Genomic DNA, 19,269 nt, shown 5'->3' with positions numbered 1-19,269 from the left:
CAAATCAACCTGTGAAGAGATCATATTACCTGGAGATGGGTAAGAAAAGGAGCTAGCTCAATGAAGTCAACTGGGATGTAGCCATTGGAGGGCTACAGGAAGGAAGCTGGGCAGCCAGAGAAGGAATGAGAGGGAATGAATGAGAGTGCACTAGTGTGGCCACTTAAGCTCAATTTGAGGAAAAAGGCTGGGTACAGTCTTTTAATGCTATCGCCCTGCAGTCCTTTTCAGACTTAGAAAACATGTGCAGAGCAGGAGGCAGGAACAGGAACATCAAATTGGGAGGGAAAGTTTGATCTTGGAAGTTGAGATATCCTTATCCATAAATCATATCATTTATGACTAAGCAGCCTTTATCCTGAATGTCCTAGCTTCCTTCCTGTTTTAGAGATCTGTCATTCCATGCCTTCCTCATTACTGAACAGTTCCTCATAATCTTCATTACATGTGCTATTCAGTACTTTCATTATATGAGCTGTTGGCCTGGTGCCTGTGTCATGTACCTGTACCAGGGTAATAGGTAGTATAATGATCTCCCAAAGGTGCCTTTGTAATGATGGCCAGAACCTGTGAATATGTTTATGACCTTAAACATGAAGGGGACATAAGAAAAGTTTCATATAAACTAACCTTAAAAGTAGGGGGCACAGCTTGGGCTGTTCAGGTAGGCCAGTGTAATCACAAGAGTCCTCATAAACACATCCTGTTCTGTTCTCTGAGTTCCTTTATGAGTCTCTGGGGCCTTGTTATTTTGCTGGTTCCCTTTCAACTTTGTCTAGAACCTTTCCATCATAGCTAGGAGAGTCACTGTTGTTTCTGAATGGAAGTCCTGTCTGCCCGTAGTTGAGCAGTTTCTTTGTCTTTCTTCTTCACTGTACAGTTTAAAACGAACATAAGTGTCCCTTGGTCATCTTATGGCTGTACTGTCCCATAAATGACTGTCATTTATGTGACAGTCTTTCTAATATTGACATTTAGATTAAGTCTTTCACCATATGTGAAAGCATTGCTGAGGTATTATCCATCCTGCCTCTGGAATTTTCTAGCAGTATAGTTGCAGAGATCAACTAGGGTCATCATCTAAAATATAGAGTGTTTAGTTAAATTTAATTTTAGAAAAGCAGTGAATAACGATGATCAAGTATGCCTTGAGCAGTTGGCTAAACCTGGCAGCCATAATCCAAGAATGTTAATATCTTAAAGCCTTTGACACATTTTTCCAAATCTCTTTTCAGAAGAATTTCATTGTTTTTATTTTCATTGGCTAAGTTTGAAGTGAGTCTATTCCATGTTATCCTGAGATCGGAAATAATTACCAAGATTAAAAAATGGCTTTAGCGGCTTCATAAGGGACAATGTTTTATTGCTGCTTTTGTACATTCCTTTCTTTAGTGAGAAGGTTAACCTTTTTATTAGTTTATTAGTATTGTCTATAGTTTCTAAGCTTTTAATCTCATACCCTGCATAAAAAAACACATATATACATGATTGCCTATGAATTATTTTGTTAATATAGTTAAATTATCAAAGTAAGGTTTTCAAATGGGGGATTTAAAAGGGTAAGTCCAAACATAATCACAACCTGGCTATTACCTTAACCCCTTGGGTGGGGCTATTCTGGTCTCTGTTCATATCTTGTGCTCATTTTTTCTTTAGGTGTTTTGGTGTTACCATATCAAAATGACATTTTATTTTATTTAGACATATTTTTTAAGTGCTGTGCTTTTCAAACCATAGGATTTTAGAAGGTTGTAGTTAACTCTGCCACTCTTAACTGCTTGAGTCTCTTCTCTTCCTCATAGCCTTACAAAGGCCTGACTTAACCTCACTTCAGATAACCAGGCACCTGTTCCTCTCCTGCCAGTAGGTTCATGGTTTGACTTCTGTGTGACATTTCACTCAAATGCATCAGTATTTTTAATGTGTGGCTTGAAAAAAGTTGATCCAACTTTTAAAATATTTTGGGGAAATACATTAAAAATACTTTCTTCTAAATGCAGTCATTGTGTTGCTTGGGGAAACATCTTGTGTTTTCAGAATTGCACAGTTTTTAGGGGCTGATTATTTACAGTGATTGCAGAATCTGCTGTTTAAGACAGATTTCCCTAAAAGCTATTGCATTCATAAATCTTTTAGAGTAATTATGCCCATCAGCCACATGTGAATGGTGTACTTTTCAGGGGTCAGAAGTTCACATAAACATTCCAAGAAACCAGAGCTACATGTTTGATTCTGAGCAGAAGTGACCTGTGTCTGCATTTCAGGTCTGGCGGACCCAAAGTCAGTTTACACTCTGACTCTGCACACATTCCACACTAGGTCTTTCCTGTACAGACACAAAATTTAGAACAGTTCTCAAAGTACTTTAGATTGGTCCTTTAGGTGAAACTTGTCACACAAATTTTGGTCTATTAGGCTTTTGATCAGGCACTAAAATATCTTAAAGTGGTTAATTAAAGTTTAAAAAGCATTGCTTTAATCACTGAGACTCCACTTGGTTTCTTTTTAAGATGGGGTCTAATTAACCCTGGCTGGTCTGGAACTTGTGATGTAGACCTGACTGCCTCACTGGCCTTGAACTCATAGAAATATGCTTGTTCTGCCTCCTCAGAGCTGGAACTAAGGGTGTGTGTGTGTGTGTGTGTGTGTGTGTGTGTGTGTGTGTGTGTATTTAAGGCTCTCAGATGGATTAGGACTGGAGTTGCAATGAGAGAGGTAGGTTGAGGTATGTTTCCTGCTCAACACAGGCTACACATCACGTGTGTGTTTGTACTGTTCTCTCCTGCAGATAGACTGCCTTTGTGATGGACCTCAGAGTTTCTGTTTTGTTGGCGTATTAGCCTGATATGGCTCAGCTCTGTCTGATAACATCACTATCTTTTGTGCTTTCTCCAACAAAGCACTGTCAACAGTAGGGATTAGAAAAGCGTAGAGAGGCTGGGCATCCCATCTGGCTCTAGATGACTTAAAAGGCCCTGGCTCCTCCATCTGCTTGTCCCACCATCTCTCTGGCCTAGATTTTCTTAGGTGTATTCTCCATCCATGGCTGATGGAGCTCAGGCATCATGTCTTCACATAGACATAGCTATATAGCTCTGTCCAGAGTTGATCAATTTCTTCTGAACAGTATGCCCATTTTTATTTATTTTTTATTAAAGGTGGAGATGTTTTTCTGAATCACTCCCTAGACTTCCCATTGGTCCAGTGGCCAAGGTGCTACTGAGGCATCAGAGGAAGCTGAGAAAGAATAATAGGGCATTAAACCAAGAACAAATTGGATAGCCTTCATAAAAAAAATCCAAAGGTTTCAGTTGTGGAGTATTTTGGATTTCAAGTTTTTTTGAAAATTTATTTCTCTTTTCTTGATTAGGGATGCTTAATCAGTAAATTCTGTGTAAATAATAAAAAAAATCCTTTTTAAAAAAGCAAAATAAAAAACAACTCAAGTACTGCTAGTCCCTGACTTCATTTTATCCTAATAAGTAGTTCAAGGTGAGCTGAGGCCTGGCTTGCAGGGAAGGCTGCTGTCAGAAAGGAGAAAAGTAGAGGGAAAGAATGGCCTCTAGGCAGATGTCCCAGAATGTCTACAGCAAATAGTGCACGCACACACACACACACACACACACACACACACACACACACACACACACACATTCTTCTAGCTAAGCAACAAACAAGTCATTTCTGTGTTTTCTTTTTATATTTTATTTTTGATACAGGTTCTTATGATAAGTATGTACCACCACACCTAGTTTTAGGTGAGACTGGGTATTGGACCCAGGACCTGGTACATACTAGCAAGCATCTTAATAACTGAGCTACATCCCTAGCACCCTCCTCCACTGAAACAATCAAACAAAACCCTCAAATCCCCAAAGAATCTCATTGACTTGCTAAATGACTTTGGAGCTAAATCCTCCAGGCACATGAAAATACCAGGTGCCAATGAAATAGAAATGTAAAACTTCAAACAAGTGCATTTATTTGGGAGTGTGTATGTGCATGCGTGTATGTGCGTGTGCGTGGGCAGGTGCCATAGAATGTATGTGGGGATCAGGGAATAACCTTGGGTGTTGGTTTTCACCTTTGTCTTGTTTCTAAGTCAGGGTCTTTCTTGGTTGCCACTGACTGGATACCCTGGCTTTCTGGCCCATGAGCCCTAACAAGGGATTCTTCTGTTTCTTCTATCTCCCCATCTCACCATAGATGTGCTGTGATTACAGATACACACCACATCTAGCCTTTGCCTGGGTACTGGGGATCTGAACTCAGGTCATCAGACTTGCACAGAAAGTACTTTTACTACCCTGAGCATGTCCCTAGTCTAAATGTAAACTTCAACAGAACTATAGATTAGCAGCTTTTGTGTCAAATGACCCTTGCTAAGAATCAGTGAACTCTGGCCAGAGAGGAAGGGTTGTGTCATGGGAAGTGTGGTATCCTGCTGACGTTCCTTAGGGATGCTAGCTCTTCAGACACCACAGTGTCCCTAAGATAAAGGGGCTTGCTAGAGTGTAGCATTGGATGTAAGGGAATGACTGCTGGTTAGAATAGGACAGATTGGCTGGAGCTGGCCTTCCATTCCTTTATGTCTTAGATGGAAAGGGCATTCCTGGTCTTGCTGCATCAGAGTGGACAGCTGGGTGTGTTTGAGTGTTGGGCTTGTTCTTTTCTATTGATCTTGCCAGGACTGAGACACAGCTGTAGCAACATGGCCAGCAGGAACCCTGTTGGCTAGACTCTGCCAGGATTATCTCCAAGAGCAACAGACATGCCCAAGATTAATCAGTGCTGAGCTGTAAGTTTCTAGAGCTCTGTGGCCTAGACCCTTGTCAATAAGTGGGTTGGGAAGTAGGCTCCAGACCTGGAAGGGCATGTGTAGGGCTCTCTGACTGGGATTTGTCTCTGGTGTCTTAGTGAAACATGGGACAAGAGGTTTGGATTTCCTTGGAGTCCATGTCTGAATTCTGGACCTACATGTGGAAAACTGATTGACAAGGCTTTTGTACAAGGATTTTCTTAGAGTCCAAGGCATGCTGAGGCTGCCTGCATAGAGGATTGAGTGAGATGCTCCCATCCATCCTATATGCAGCAGAAATGTTATCTTTAAGTGATAGGACTGTAGTCCTATATGTTTGGTGGAAGTGTAAAGCTGGGGTCAGTGCTCATGGAAGATGCAACCAGGATCCCCACTGGAAGTTTGAGACATCTGTCTTCTAATGGAAATTGAGCTGATTTCCAGCTGTGGCACCTTCCATTTTTCTGTGCTGTGATGAGGTGCAAGTTGATGCCCCTCAGAAGGATGTGGCTATAAGAGCTCCTGAATTTCACCAGACTGAGCAGCAGTCAAGAAAGAAGTGTTCCTTAGGGGCTTGACATGTACCACAGGCAGGAAAGACTTGGTACCACTAGGACTGCTCCTGGGACTTTGGCTGTGCCTCAAGAGAGGTTTCATGTGGTCTGCAAGGGGCTTGTCTACTTCATACCTGTTTGGTTGTCTGGGTAAAGTTTTGTTGATGTGGTCAGCTTCACTGTTTGTGGAACCTTCTAAAGAGGTTAGCCATTGAGACAAGCATTCAACTACGGGAGCAGACCTGTTTGCTAATATAGAGCTGAGTTGAACCCCAGAGCCAGCAGTCTCCAGATGGAGCAGCAATGGAAGTTTCTCTAACATTCTGGTACATACACCCCCCCCCCCCCATCTGCCAGCAGCTGGTATAGCCTGCTGTTTGATATTGTGGATATAGGCCAAGGAGATCCTTGGTGAAAGTTCAGGATGAAGTCAGAGAAGGGGCAGGGAAGCCCAGCAGCAGCAAAGCAAAGCAAGGGCAAGCCAAGGCAGCACCAGGTTGCTGGATGTGGGCCAGTGGTTGGCAGACTCTCCACGAGGCTGCTCTTCTCTTTGGAACTGGAGCATATACACGTCCCCACCCCTCCCCCCCTCCCGGGGAACCCAAGCTCTCCTTTGTAATGTAGCAGGTGTCCAGGTCAGTGAGCCTAGGCCTGTGAAAGAAAGCTGAACCAAAGCGGTTATAGGAGGTAGGAAGCTTGGCAAGCCAGTGCTCTGTCTCCCGAGACTCAGTTTCCTACTGGAAATACCAGCTTAGTTTCAGTATCTGTAACATCTGGCCAAGCTACCTAGCTAACTTGCTTGCTTTCTTCTTTCTTTCCTACCTTTATTTATGCATATACACAGAAGGGTTTCGTGTAGTTCAGGCTAGACCTTCAACTTACTGCACAGCTGGGAATTAGCTTAATATTTTCATTTTCATGCTTCTGACTCTCTAATGCTAGGATTGTAGGCCTGTGTTACCATTCCAGGGTTATGTGGTGGTGGGAAGACAGGATTTATGTGCATGCCAAACACTCTACCAACTGAGCTGTGTCCCCAGCCCCTGTGGATAAGCATTGTAAGCAGTGTTTTATTCTGGGGCTGGAGTAACAGACCTCTTTTGAAATGCCAGTCTTGGTCTTAGTCCAGATCTCTTACTTTGCACAGTGGAGACAGTTTGGGGAGTCTCAGCTGAGACCTGCTTCTCAAGAACAGTGCAGAGACCTGTCTTGTGTGGGCAGCCTCTGCTGCGAATGCTGGGTATGAGCGTGCCTCTGAAAATTTAACTAGTTAGTGCAGGCCCCCTCACATAGCCTTTGAATTAGTCTCTCAACAAAGAAAGAAATCCTGCCTTGGAAGGGGCCTGGCCTCCTCCCATACCAGCTCCCAGCTCCTCACACAAAGCCTTGAGCATCCTCCCCGCCACATTCAGTTTGTAATTCTTCACTTGGCCAAAGAAGCAAAGTCTGTTTTCCACATTGGAAAGCTAGAGGCAATTCAGGAAAGGTAGGCGAGAAAGCTGTTTCATGGGTTTTTAAATGTGAGCCTAGGCTTCTCTTGCCACGTGATTCATTTCTCTGTCACCATTCTCCAGCAGGATCAAAATGCAGGTCCAAATACGTTTATGTGAACATTCTAATCGTACAAAGCTACAGGCAGCGGATTTGTAGGGAACTTTTTCTCCTGGTTTTTGAAAAGAGAATATGGGGATACCATTCAGTGGCTTAAAGCAATAGTAGAGTGCATGCTTAGAATGCAGGCAGGAGACCTTGAGCTTGATTCTCTCTCTGTGTGTGTGTGTGTACACCCAGACACTCTCTCTCTCTCTCTCTCTCTCTCTCTCTCTCTCTCTCTCTCTCTCTCTCTCTCTCTCTCTCTCTCTCTCTCTCTCTCTCTCTCGCACGCACACATGCACACACTCACATGCACACATACAGGCTGGGGAGTACTTAGTTTTATAGAACAAAAAGGGTTCACAGATTAGTGTACGTGTGCTAATTTCCAGTGTGTGTTTCATATCTCTTTTATGGCGGGTATAGCGTGCAGCTGAGTGAGCTCTCAGAAACAGGTAGGGACCAGTCTCCTCCCACCCCCAATCCCTGGGCAGGCCCAGGGGCACAGGGTGAGGTGGTGGTGCTTTATCCATGTGCAGTACTTCAGGAAACCAGTAGGTGGGAGTCAGGGACAAAAGCTAGACTAAAGGCTGAGGACTGGGGATCAGATCATAGGTTTTATAAGAGAAAATAGTCCGGAATTTTGGGTTTCCTTCTCTCTGTGAGGCTGCCGAGCAGTGCATCTGGGTCAGTCAAAAGCAAGTGTCTTTTTCTCATTTTCCTTAGAAACCAGTAGAAAAGCAGCTGTCGGGGAAGGCTCCATTGTAGGGCTGGGGAAGGAGAGATAGGCTGCCTAGGCCTGGGTCCAGGAGCATGGATTTGACCTTCCTTGTTAGTTGCAAGAAAACCTCTCCAGCCTCCTTGACCTTGCTCCTTTTGCCGGGGCACAGGAGGATGGCTCTCCACATTCCAGGAGGCATTTCCCGGGCCACGTGGTGTCTGTCAGCCCTGCCCGAGAAACACTTCTTGTGCCTTGGGGGATTATGAACACAATTTTCCTGGCACAATAACCAACATTTGAGGGACTCTCAGTTACTGCAGATTTAACAGTTTTACTTTTTTTTTTTTTCCTCCCCAGGTTTTTATAGCTCCCCCTCCTCCCTAAGCAAGTAAATTCTAGCAATCTGGATCTTTTCATGACCTCACCAAAAGAGACCGTTTCAGCCCCCAGGAACCAGTGTTTATAAATGGCCAAGAATGTACAAACACTGGTGAAAGGGCAAATAAATCTTGCCCTCTGAGTTTCCTGCTTCGGTCCCAGGGGACGTGGTAAAGGATGTTGCCAGGTTAGCATGACCTGAGGTCTAAGCATGTAGACATCCACTTACCCTCAACCCGCAAAGAAGACCTGTCAGATACACTGCTCAGAGCCTTCTGCCCCCTCAGCAGGGCTGTGGCTGGCAGGCCAGCCACAGGAATTCATTCTCCCAGTCCTAAGTTCTTTGAGGAACTTGGAAGTAGGTTTTTTATTTTATCCTACTCGAGGTGTGGTCCTAGGATCAACCATGTGAATATCTCCCTTGAAGTTTGTGAGCAGTGTGCAGTTAAATTCAGGCTCCATTTCTACCCTGCTGGTCAGAGTTGGCATTTTCAGTGCAAGTCCCTCCGACCAAGATGGGGAAGCTTAGCCCTAACCCAGAGGTTTGTGAACTCTGACCTGTATTTGGCCTTTTGCCTGTTTGTTGTCTCCTTGGATCAGCTAAGAATGAGTTTTACCTTTTAATAACTGAGGGAAAAAATCACAAGAATATTTTATGATGTGGAAATGATAAAAAAATCAAATTTCTATATCCATATATAAGGTTTTACAAACATTGAGCCACACTTACTGGTCTAGCATTCAAGATTAGTGAAGACTGCATGGCCCACTGGGCTTCAGATAGTTCACGTTTGTCTCTTGTCCTGACCCATTGTGGAGGTGGGTTCTCAAGGCTTGTGCATTCTGGGGTCACAAGTGGGGTGGTAGTGGTGGCTAGGATGCAAGCCTGTAGTCAGGACTTGCTCCCCTGAGCTCATCCCTCTCCATACCCTCTTGTCACAGCTTTGCTTGGGTACAGCCTGTGTCTGACTGATGGGAGGGTTGGGGGTATCCTTACAGCTGTCACCATGACCCAGATGTCCTTACAGCTGTCACTATGGCCCAGAGCTGAGTCCTGTCCAGGATGCAGATGGTGGATTGGTGCATAGTTCTTCCCCATAATGTGCTACTAACTCTGGGTAGCTGGTAGGAGTCAGTACTGTTTTTCAGAATCTATTAATGGACTTAACTGATTCACTAAAGTCAGTGGACCACCCAGAAGGCACCTTGACCAGGATGGTCTCTGCGTGGGTGTGGTATAGCTGGGCTTCACCTGCAGTACCATGAGGGGCCTCTGGTGAGCTCCTGGAGGTTTCTGGAATTGTAGATGCCTCATGTTTCTGTGTTCATGCATCTCACGCATCCCCACTCCTGTCCTCCTTGCGAGCCTCATGTCCATGCTCTGTTCCTTTGGGGTGTTATTTTGTGGATTGGGGGTTGAAGTGAAATGAGTACAGTGAAGTAGAACATACTTTGGTATTTTTAACAAGAACTGCTGCTTGAGGACATGTAAAAGTGGAAAGAGTTTAGCTGAGCTTTTCTGTTTTTCTCCCTCTCCTCCCCCCCCCCCCCAGTCCATCACTCACGAGTTGAGTTAGTAGAGGATATTGGTCCTGGTTTTGCCTCTTTTGACGAACAGGCCATTAAACCGTTGTTTTCTCTTAAGTAGAATAGTAGTCTTGTTCATCTCAGTATTAGAGCCTCGTTCTTTCATTCTGAGGATGCATAAGTTTCTTCTGTGTAACAAGATTTGTACTGGGTGTGAAAGTTAAAAGAAATGGTCAGAAATAAGCCGTGTTTGCCATAACCTTGTGCAGTGGAGCCTGTAGTTTGCTGTGCACTGGATATCCCTAGGGTCTGGGGAAGAGAGCTCTGGCCAGCAATGGAGGGCTTGGGATGTACCAGGAGGCTGCTGAGGACTTGTCAGGGGATGCTTTCTGCCCTGATGCATCTGGGCCAACTCTCCTAGGGGCTTTGGTCTGTAGTTGATGAGAAGTATCTTCATACCACTTCATTCCTGACTCTTCTCCTAGCTGAAGTAAAGGCAGGCACTGAGCTCCTTTGTGGAAAGCTTGAGTTTCCATTATCATCACTAGACAATAATTTTGTTGTTGTTGTTGAAAAAGACCTCCCTACCCCTACATTCTTCTCACATTGTACTGAGGTCTGGGCATTGGATAGGAATGGAGGGTCCTAGACCATACCAGAACTAGGCTAGGGTGAGGGGAGGGACCCAGAGCTCATACATAGCAGGGCAGTGAGCCTGTTTTTTCTTTCTGGCCTCTGATCTGGGTGTGTCTGCAGGAATTTACTCCTCCCCTCGTGCCAGCTGCCTGCTAAGCCCTCCTCCCTGGCCTCTGATCTGTGACTATGCTGCTAGCCTTATTTGTGCCCTATTTTTCTGGCTCTGCTTGCGGGCTGTGGTGAACACTGATGCCATGTTGAGGGGGCTGTTGACACCCAGTGGAGTCTTCTCTTCATGCTGAGATTTCCAGGAAAGACGCAGGAAGGCCTAGCAATCACATGACATGCTTCTGCAAGTCACTCCCCACAGACAGCTGAGTGCAGAGACTGCATGTAACCACCGTTCCCACTGCACCCACATCAAAGATCACTTTCGTATCAGTCATAGCCAAAGGCCACACATTAAGGCTTGGGCAAGGGAGAAAAGCTGTTGTAGGGGGAGCTCTCAAAAGAGATGTCAAAGTATGAGGAGAAGAGGGGTGGTGGCATCTGGGGAGTGTTAGAGGGACACCCTGGAAAGCCAGCACGTGACCCGACAATGGGAAAGCACACAGTTCCCCCTCTCTTCCAAGCTCTCCAGGGCTCATTCTTACCTGGAACCACTTCCCGTGTCTCCCTGCTTTGTAAAGTAGTCCTCCAGAGGTGAGGATAGCCAGGAAGCAGTCCAGAGCCTGGACAGGAGCAGTAACCCCCTGGTGTGGTATGTGGCCTCCAGGGAACCCCAATGGTGGTGGCTCACAGCCCAGAGCAGCACCCCCTGAGGGAGCCAGCAGTAAAGGTCTCAAGGTTGTAGCAGTTGATCTCTGGTAGATAGTGCCAGCAGTGCCAAGGACAACAGACAGCCTACCTAGGCCCGGCACACCTCTGAGCCCACAACTGGGACCGGAGCTGCTTCTAAATCTGTCCTTTTTGGAAACCCAGGCTTTCCTTGGGGCACAACCTGTGGTCCATCTGTGAGAAGGGTAGGTGTGGGCTTCAGGGTGTGTGTGTGTGTGTGTGTGTGTGTGTGTGTGTGTGTGTGTGTGTGTGTGCGCGCGCTTGCTTGCTTGCTTGCGTGTGTCTGTGTCTGTGTGTGGGAACCAGCAAGCTCCTCTGGGAGTAGTGCTTATTTTTAGTTGTCTCCCTAGTCCCAAATAAACTGAGAGCAGCTGGGAGCCTGTGGGTAAATGCAGAGGGAAGCAGAGACAGGAAATCGGGGGCTCTCAGTAATGAGTTCCAGCCACGCCAGAAAGGAGAAGCCAGACAAGGCATTTTCTTCCGGACTGTTTCCCTCTGGCAGGCTCTGGTATTATCACTGAGAAGGTTCCCATTGCCCACGTGTGAGTGAGTGTATGCGTTCAAGTGTGTGTGTGTGTGTTTACAACTCCTGCCTCCCCTTTGATGAGCTTTGATTGCTCTGAAGGACTCTGAAGTCAGTCTTGGTCTCTGTGTGTGTCCATGTGTCTGTGTGCCTGCCTGCCCGCCTGCCTGCCTGCCTGCCTCCTGTGGGGGCGGTGGGGGAGGACCCTGGAGCAGCATCGTCAAGTCTGAGTCTTGTGTATCTGAGCCTGTTTAGAGAAAGAAAGGCTATAGGACACAGGCCAGGGAAGTGGGGAAACTGGAACATAACTTGCTGTTCCTGCGGGGGAGGGGGCAGAGGCAGGGAGGAGGAGAGGGCTTGAGCTCCAGCCAGAATAAAGGGCTTTTTCTCAACCAAGGACTCTAACTGCTGACATGGGTACCCAGCATGGATGGGGACATTGATGTTTACAAGCATTTCTCGTGGCTGAAGAGGGTAAGTGACTGGCTGCTTTGTCTGGGTCTCTCTGGAGATGAGTAAGGAGAGAGACACTTTGGGGTGTTTTGGCTGTGGTGTGTGTGTGTGTGTGAGTGTGAGTGTGAGTGAGTGTGAGTGATAGGGGGAGGCAGTTGTCCAGCAAACCCTGTTGTAGCCAAGTTCTTCATGAGAATCTAATTATAGACACCAAGGGAGAAAACAGGCAGCTGCCTTTGTTTCTGCCCTGACAGCCTAGTGAATGAACCTCTGTACTGAAAGGCAATAATAGAGTGAGGAAAGTTAAGTTCTTTTAATGTTGGCTCTTTAGCATTCAGGATCTCTATACACTGTGGCCTGAAAATTCTGCCCACTGTTTCTGGGTCCCAGGACACAGAGAGGAAGCTGCTAATGTCTTAAATGCCTGAATTCGGAAGTCATTTAACTCATTTTCGGCCCTGACGTTATCTGGAGTAGAGGGTATATCTGATGCCAGCCCAGTGAGCTTCTGTGTTTCTAGAGGAAGGCTCCAGGCTAGTTCTCTTTGAAGTGTTCTGAAGCCCAGGATTTCATTTGCAAGTTGTTTGTGCCATTTCTGTAGTCATTTGTGTAGGGTACGAGGGAGAAACGAATGAACCGTGGGGGCCAGGTGGCATTGTGCTCAGAGCTCTGGTGTTCTTCTCTTGTAAGGTGGGCTCACATTCATTTTATAGTGAAGAATTCTAGGCTGAGTGTGTTTGAGAGGGAGGAAGGGCAAAAGCACCTGACAGATAAGAGGTTTGACATTGTAACTGCAGAAGGACAGGAAGTGTCCTGCTTGGAAGGGACACACAGAACTTCGCTGTCTGGCTTCCAGGCACGGGGCTGGCTGCCTTTTTGTGTGCCCTCTGTAGCTGCAATGCTCCCTTAGCAAACACTCAGCTCCTGGTACTCTGTGGACAGCAGGGAGCAAAGCTGAACCAGCCGCAGAGGGGAAAGGAGGCCACACAGTCCCAGGAAATAGATGTCAGACTACAAGCACACAGTAAGGAAGGCTCAGGAGGTTGATGATTGCAGAAGAGGGCCAGGAGCCCTCTTTGAGGACATGCTTCACAGAAACCCGGAAGAGTAACAGGAACGAGTCAGGTGGAGTATGGGGTGAGAAACATTCCGGGCCAAAGCAAAGGTGGGTGGTGCACATGCAAAGGCAGGAGAGGCTGGTCCTGAGGCAGGAGAGGCTGGTCCGGAGGCAGGAGAGGCTGGCCGGTTTCTAGGCATAGAAAGCCATTGGTGCTGAACTCAGTAATGGTGCATAGAGACAGGTGGATGCCAGATCACACAGAATAGTGAAGGCCAGGAGCAGTAGGTAACAGTGGTCTGTAATGATCAGGCTTGTAGTGAGGAATCATCGTGGGATGTAGTGTGGGGACCAATTTGTATTTAAGGAGGTCTCCGTAACTGTAATGTAGTATGCGGTAAGCTGTGTTGGGAAAGTGAGGCATCCGAGACATGACTAGAGAGTTGGATGGCCGATAGGAGCCAACTAGTACCAGACTTCATTTAGCAAAACCCAAGAGAGGCCGAGGACATTGCGAGTGCTGGTTAGTTAGTGGTTCGGCAGCCTGTCTTGAATCATTTTCTCTGTCCCTTGGTCCTCTTCCTTCCTCAGTTCTGCTAAATACGCAGAAAATAACTGGTTCAGAATGGAACAGAAACTCTGTCTATATTCAACCCTTGCTTTGCAGGAAATAGGGCATCTCAGCCACCAGAAAGCATGCTGAGACAACAGGACCTTTTGGCAAAGATCAGTGCCATGCTAAGCTTTTAAAAAGCTATGCTAGGAAGATCTTGGAGTGAGCTAGGAAAGAGCATATTCCCACCACTTAGTCTTTGTGTCCTCATTTCCAAAATGAAGTTTTTAACTGAGAGGGTCTGCAAGTTGCCACGTGCCTGGGATAGGAACTGTACACGTGGGTGCTGTGATTGGTCCTTGGACAAAGGTTCTTTCTGCAGGAACCAATTCTGGCCATAAGGCAAACTGAGAAGGTTCTGTCTCTCTTCAAGTCAGGCAATAACTTCAGGACCCCCACAGAACCCATAGCAAATATATTTTCTCCACTTTTAGGATTTTAAGAGTCATTAACAACAATAAACCAAACACCAAGTATTGGATGTGTCCTAGGTAAAATATATTCTTTGGTGGTGGGATCTCTTCTTTACCCCAGATCCTCCTGCTCCTCCTGTGTGTGCCCGTCTGTGAGCCTCTGGGACTCATTTTCAGTCTGGAAGAGGAAATGCAGCCTCCTCAGCCTCTTCAGCCTTTGGTTCCAACCTGTACCTTTTTCATTTCATTCTTTAGTAACCCCCAAATATATATTTCCTGTTTTTTCTTTTTATTTTTTTGTGTTTTATCTCAGCTGCCTCTTTCTCTAATGCATACCTTCTTTATCTGATTCCATTAGGCCTGTTGTTTGCAACCATCCCTTTGCTGACCTAGGCCCTCAAGGGGCTCTCCTGTCCAGGTGTCTATCTACCTTCTCATGTGCTCATATAGAAAACAGCTTTCTCTGAACATGCTTTTGAAGGTAGAAGCACTGTCTCTTTCATTCTTTTGCATATAAGAAATTCTTGTATGAATTGTGAGCCTAGTGCACATGGTAGGAGCCTTGCCCTTTGACCTAAGACAAGAGGGTAATGTCTTAGAGACTAATATCAGTCCCTCATTTACCACGCCCAAGAGAAGTCAGAACAAAGAGGGCCTCTGTGTTGAGCAAGCTGGGAGAAAAGTATTTACATGGAAAATAAGCATCACTTTGGGGCCTGTGGGCACTGTTACAGCTATAGGCATACAGTTGGGGTGAGGCCTGAGTTTGAATCCTGGCTTTACCACACGTACCAGGTACGTGATCTGAGGTCGATTTACTCAAGAGCTGGGGCCTGTTTTTACCTATCAAATAAGGAAGCTTATAGTAGAGTTTTCTACACCGATCTTTTTAAGAACCAAGTAAGGCTGATGCTTATGCAATGTTGATTGTGTACAGCAAACATTCAGCAGCATGCTTACTGTTAACTGCTCATGCTACTAGCAGGAAAGAGAAACCGAAAAAGGAGCCTGTGAGAAGGGTTCTTAGAAGTACCTGTTAGGCCACTGACTCCTGAAGCTCTAGACTTCTTCTCATGTTGTAGATCAAGATTTCAAACCAAGCAAAATGAAGATGTAGAAGAGATGGCTGCAGCCTGGCCTAGCGTATGCAACCAGAGGCCCACTGACTGCTGCTTCTGCTCAACCGATCTCTAGTTGCCAAGTAGAAACTGCTGCGAGCTCACCCTCCAGTTCATTCTTTGGACAGATAAAGCCTAGGCACTAAGTAACTCCTGCTACAAGTACCCAGAGGCCCTCATCCTCCCAGCTGTCTGGTTCCTGATTCACCAACATTTCCTAAGTGTTCTGTGTTGAGATTGGCAGATCAATCCACATAAGCATGAATGAGTCTCTGAAGATTGCTCCTAGCAGTGTCTGTGGGACCAGCCCACTGCCCTCTAAGCAGGAGTTCATTTTCCTAGGAAGAGAGCTCTCAAAATGGTGGTTTTTCAATGGTGGTATTCAAACAGCAGTGCCTTCACCTTGCTGCCCTACTTAAGCACTGTGTAAGAGGGTTTCCTCCGTATCGTCACAAAACAGAGCCACCTGAGTGTGCCATGCACTTTATCTTAGTTCTGTTGTAAAATGTGAATTCATTTAAGCTGCAAACATTAAACCTTATTCTGTGCCATTGCAAACTCAAGTGGTTGATCCAGTAGTCTGGCCACTTGGGTCAGAGAGCTGCAAAGGCAGATAGACACAGGTATCTGACGCCCCTTTCATTCATTTAGATTGTCGTGGTCATTTGAGAAGTAGCCAGCAGCTGCTGTGATAGGCTACTTCTACTGGGTAACAGCACAGACCCTGGATCCAGGCTCCATGCATTCACACCTCACCTTTTGAGCACATAGGAAATGTGTGTAACTCTCCTGGAACTCCACTTCCCTGACTGTGACGTGGAGATTAATAATTCAGTACATGCAAAGCACTTAGAATAGGTATCATAAGTGTTAGCTGTCAATCTCTGGTTACTGCAGAGCCACATGCCCAAACCTTGACTCTGAGTAGGTTTCTGAGCCTGTGCAGTGGGCAGTAATGTGCAGTTTCTCAAGGACTTTTGCTGTTCACAGTTTCCTCCAGGTACCTCCAGTTTGTAGCCAACATACCCAATCTGTCTGCCTACCAAGCTCCCCAGTTTAGTTTAGGAGCAAGAATTTGACCATCTCTGACCCCTTGTACCCATGACTTCTGTCTCTTTGACAAGAGACAGCTGACCCCTTTACCCCATAGATTCTGGTAATGTGGCATGTAGAGGGTCACTCAAAGCAGCAGCGGCATTGGTAGTTTGATGGGCTGGCAGCAGCTCCTAGGCTCTGCACCCCTGTCCCATCCTCCGTGGTAGCTCTTTGTGTTTTTCCCTTTGCTCCGCATTCTGTTCTCAACTGATGTCATTACTAACTTTATGGGAACACGGCGAGTTTAGATGGATTTTTCATCCTCCTTCCCCTTCACAAAGTGTAACCCACTAACAGCTGTTACTTCTGAACTTCCTTTTCTTTCATGCGGCTGGGGTTTTCTCTCTTAGCCAAGGCTCTTCCAGTGTCTCCTCTTTTTGACCTCATCCTGCTCCAACTCTTCCTAGTCTTCTGTCTTCTCTCAGTGGCTCCCTGTCTACTTCATTGCTCTTGGGGGAAAATGTTTCTTTTTAGTTTCAGGGAAGAAACAAATCAAAACTGTCTTTTCTCTGCACTTGCATCATTGTACTGCCTTCTAACCCATGGGTTCTCGGAGGAGTGAGAAACTTACTGTCTCAACTCCTCCTTCCCTGCCATTCCCGAGCACACTTTCTTTGTCCCTATGGTCACTTTTAGAATTCCCCTCTTCAATGTCCTTGCTATATGTACTTCCTGAGCAACCCTTCCTGTGGATTTCCCCTTGAATTTGCTGCCACTTTTTAAAGTCTCATGTAGCCCTCAAGCTGGTTCTAAACTAAATACTGAGAATGATTTTGAACTTCTGATCATTCTGCTTCTACTTCCTGAGAGCTAAGATTATCGGTATGTGCCACCATATTCTGTTTATGCAGTGCTGGGGCTTGAGCCCAAAGTCATGGACATGGTTCTATAGCCTCAGAAGCTACAGGGAGTTGGCCAGGTTTTGGTACCAGGCAGGCATTCCCTAAGTTCTGTATTTTCTGTATTTAAAGGCTTGTACTTTTTCTCTGACAAAATACCTGTTACAAGCAATCTAAAAATGGAATGGTTTTTCCATGGCAGGGAAGGGGTGGCAGTAGGAGAATGACATAGCTGGTCACATTGCATCCAGAGTCAGGAAGCAGAGACAGATGAATACAGCTTGTATTGATGACTGTGAGAATGTCAGTAGCTGGAATGACTAGTCATAGTGACTGAATTTGGGGGCTCTGGGGAGATGACTCAGTGGGTAATCTGGCTTTCAATGAAAGTTTGAGGACTTTAGATCAAGTTCCAAGAACTCACAAAGAAAGCCACTTTCTACTTCTTTGTTCTGCCATGGATCCCCAATCCATGGAACAGTGTTGTCCATACTTGGGGTGTGTCTTCTTCCCTCAGTTAACCCAGTCTGGAAACTCCTTCACAGACGTGCCAGAGATGTATCTCCAGAGCGATTCTATTACCTGTGGAGTTGATGGTATTAACCATTCCAGTGCTGCTTTGGAGCTTCAGCTATAGTTTTAATGGCTTTGATACTTCTCCTGAAGCCCTGTGCCTAAAGTGGTGCCTCACTGACACTGGTTTTCAGAATTTGACATGCTCTCATGTCACATTAATCTAAAAGCACAAGTTATCTAAATGGCTAATAAAGAAAGAATCAAGCCTTGTAGTACATGTATGTAATTCTAGCATTCAGGAGGATGAGGCAGTAGGATCAAAAGTTCAAGGCCAGCCTAGGACTGTACAGCAAGATTTTATCTCAATTAAGGGAAAAAAAGCATTTCAAGAAACTTCATGGTGCTATATATTCAAAATCCCAGCATATTTACAGACAAAGTGCTTCGATATAAGTAAACATAGTCTGACCAGTTGGAACAGTGTATTCGCTATAACAAAGATCTTGAGACTAGAATCTAGGGCTTATAGGAAGTGCTGAAGGAAATGGGACCCTATCCTACTAAGCCTAAAGACCTTGATGTTTCATATCAAGACAGGAGAACAGATGTACTCTGACCCTGTAAAGCAGTAGCTTTAGAAAGCAACTCCTGGTTCAGAAAGTGGCAGGATTATCAGAACTGTTGTTAGGGATCTGCCTTAGGGTTTCCCTACACTCCTTAGTGTATTCCTGCATACCTGTGATACCTCGTTATAGCATCTCTCTTGCTTCACTTGATCTGGAACCTACTTTGTCGCCAAGTTCAATCAAGTTCAATGCTGAAAGCAATCTCCAAGTTGTGTCAATCAAGAAATGATGTAGAACTGCTCTCAACCTAGTATCCCTGAGATTGTACAGAGTATATATCTAATGAAGGCTGTGCTCTCCAAGTAGACACTGGACAGGTTATAACAGTTATGTCCTTGGGATTCTGTTTCATACCAGCCATGTCACCTAGCACTCAAGTGCCGTTCAGAACTCCATGAAGAAGAGCTGTGCATAACTAGTTATCCCTTCCTTGGTCAGGATCCAGTAGAGGGGACAGGCTAGGAACAAGCAAACATCATGGAATCTGATGAGCCAGTATTGTTAGTGGTGGCTTTTCAGAGGTTGCTGGGGGTGGATTTAGCTGGCCTAATTTCTAAATTGGAACAGAGTAAAACTCAGATTTTTCCAAAGTGTGTATGTGTGTGTCTGTGCATCTAGAAGCTAGAAGATGATGTTGTTAGATGTCATTCTCTCTCTCTCTCTCTCTCTCTCTCTCTCTCTCTCTCTCTCTCTCTCTCTCTCTCTCTCTCTCTCTCACTCTCTCTCTCTCTCTCATCTACCTTATTCCCATGAGGTGGCATCCTTGCTGAACCTGGAGCTTATGGACTTTTGTCTAGGCTGGTGGCCAGCAAGCTCCAACAATACTTCTGTCTCCACTTCACTCATGCTTCTCAAAGTTGGCGTTATAGATGTGTGCTGAGCCTTGCCTGTATTTTTATGAATTCTGAGGATTTGAACTCATTTCTTAAGTTTTCATGGAAATCTGGATTTACCTACCCCCCAGCCCCTCAA

At 45.6% G+C, this 19,269-nt stretch overlaps 1 protein-coding gene across 7 annotated transcripts in view; it reads left to right on the top strand.

Moving 5' to 3' along the window:
• The window catches only part of Ppfibp2 (PPFIA binding protein 2), a 139,705-nt gene that overhangs the window by 56,371 nt on the left and 64,065 nt on the right, over positions 1-19,269 (top strand). The window contains exon 1 of one of the 7 annotated variants that reach the window (XM_040756781.1): positions 11,080-11,229. The exons of 5 other annotated variants lie outside the window; for them this stretch is intronic. Coding sequence is in view for 1 of the 2 variants with exons in the window: in XM_040756765.1 (XP_040612699.1) it covers positions 11,994-12,041 (48 nt within the window). In the remaining variant the exon portion in view is untranslated. Of the gene's footprint in view, positions 1-11,079; positions 11,230-11,895; positions 12,042-19,269 lie in introns of those variants that run through there. One more of the 7 variants, XM_040756765.1, reaches the window with a different exon arrangement.

Source organism: Mesocricetus auratus, unplaced genomic scaffold (genome assembly GCF_017639785.1).
Source record: "Mesocricetus auratus isolate SY011 unplaced genomic scaffold, BCM_Maur_2.0 Super-Scaffold_4256, whole genome shotgun sequence".
Taxonomy (NCBI): Eukaryota; Metazoa; Chordata; class Mammalia; order Rodentia; family Cricetidae; genus Mesocricetus; species Mesocricetus auratus.
This window is presented reverse-complemented; position numbering and strand designations above follow the sequence as displayed.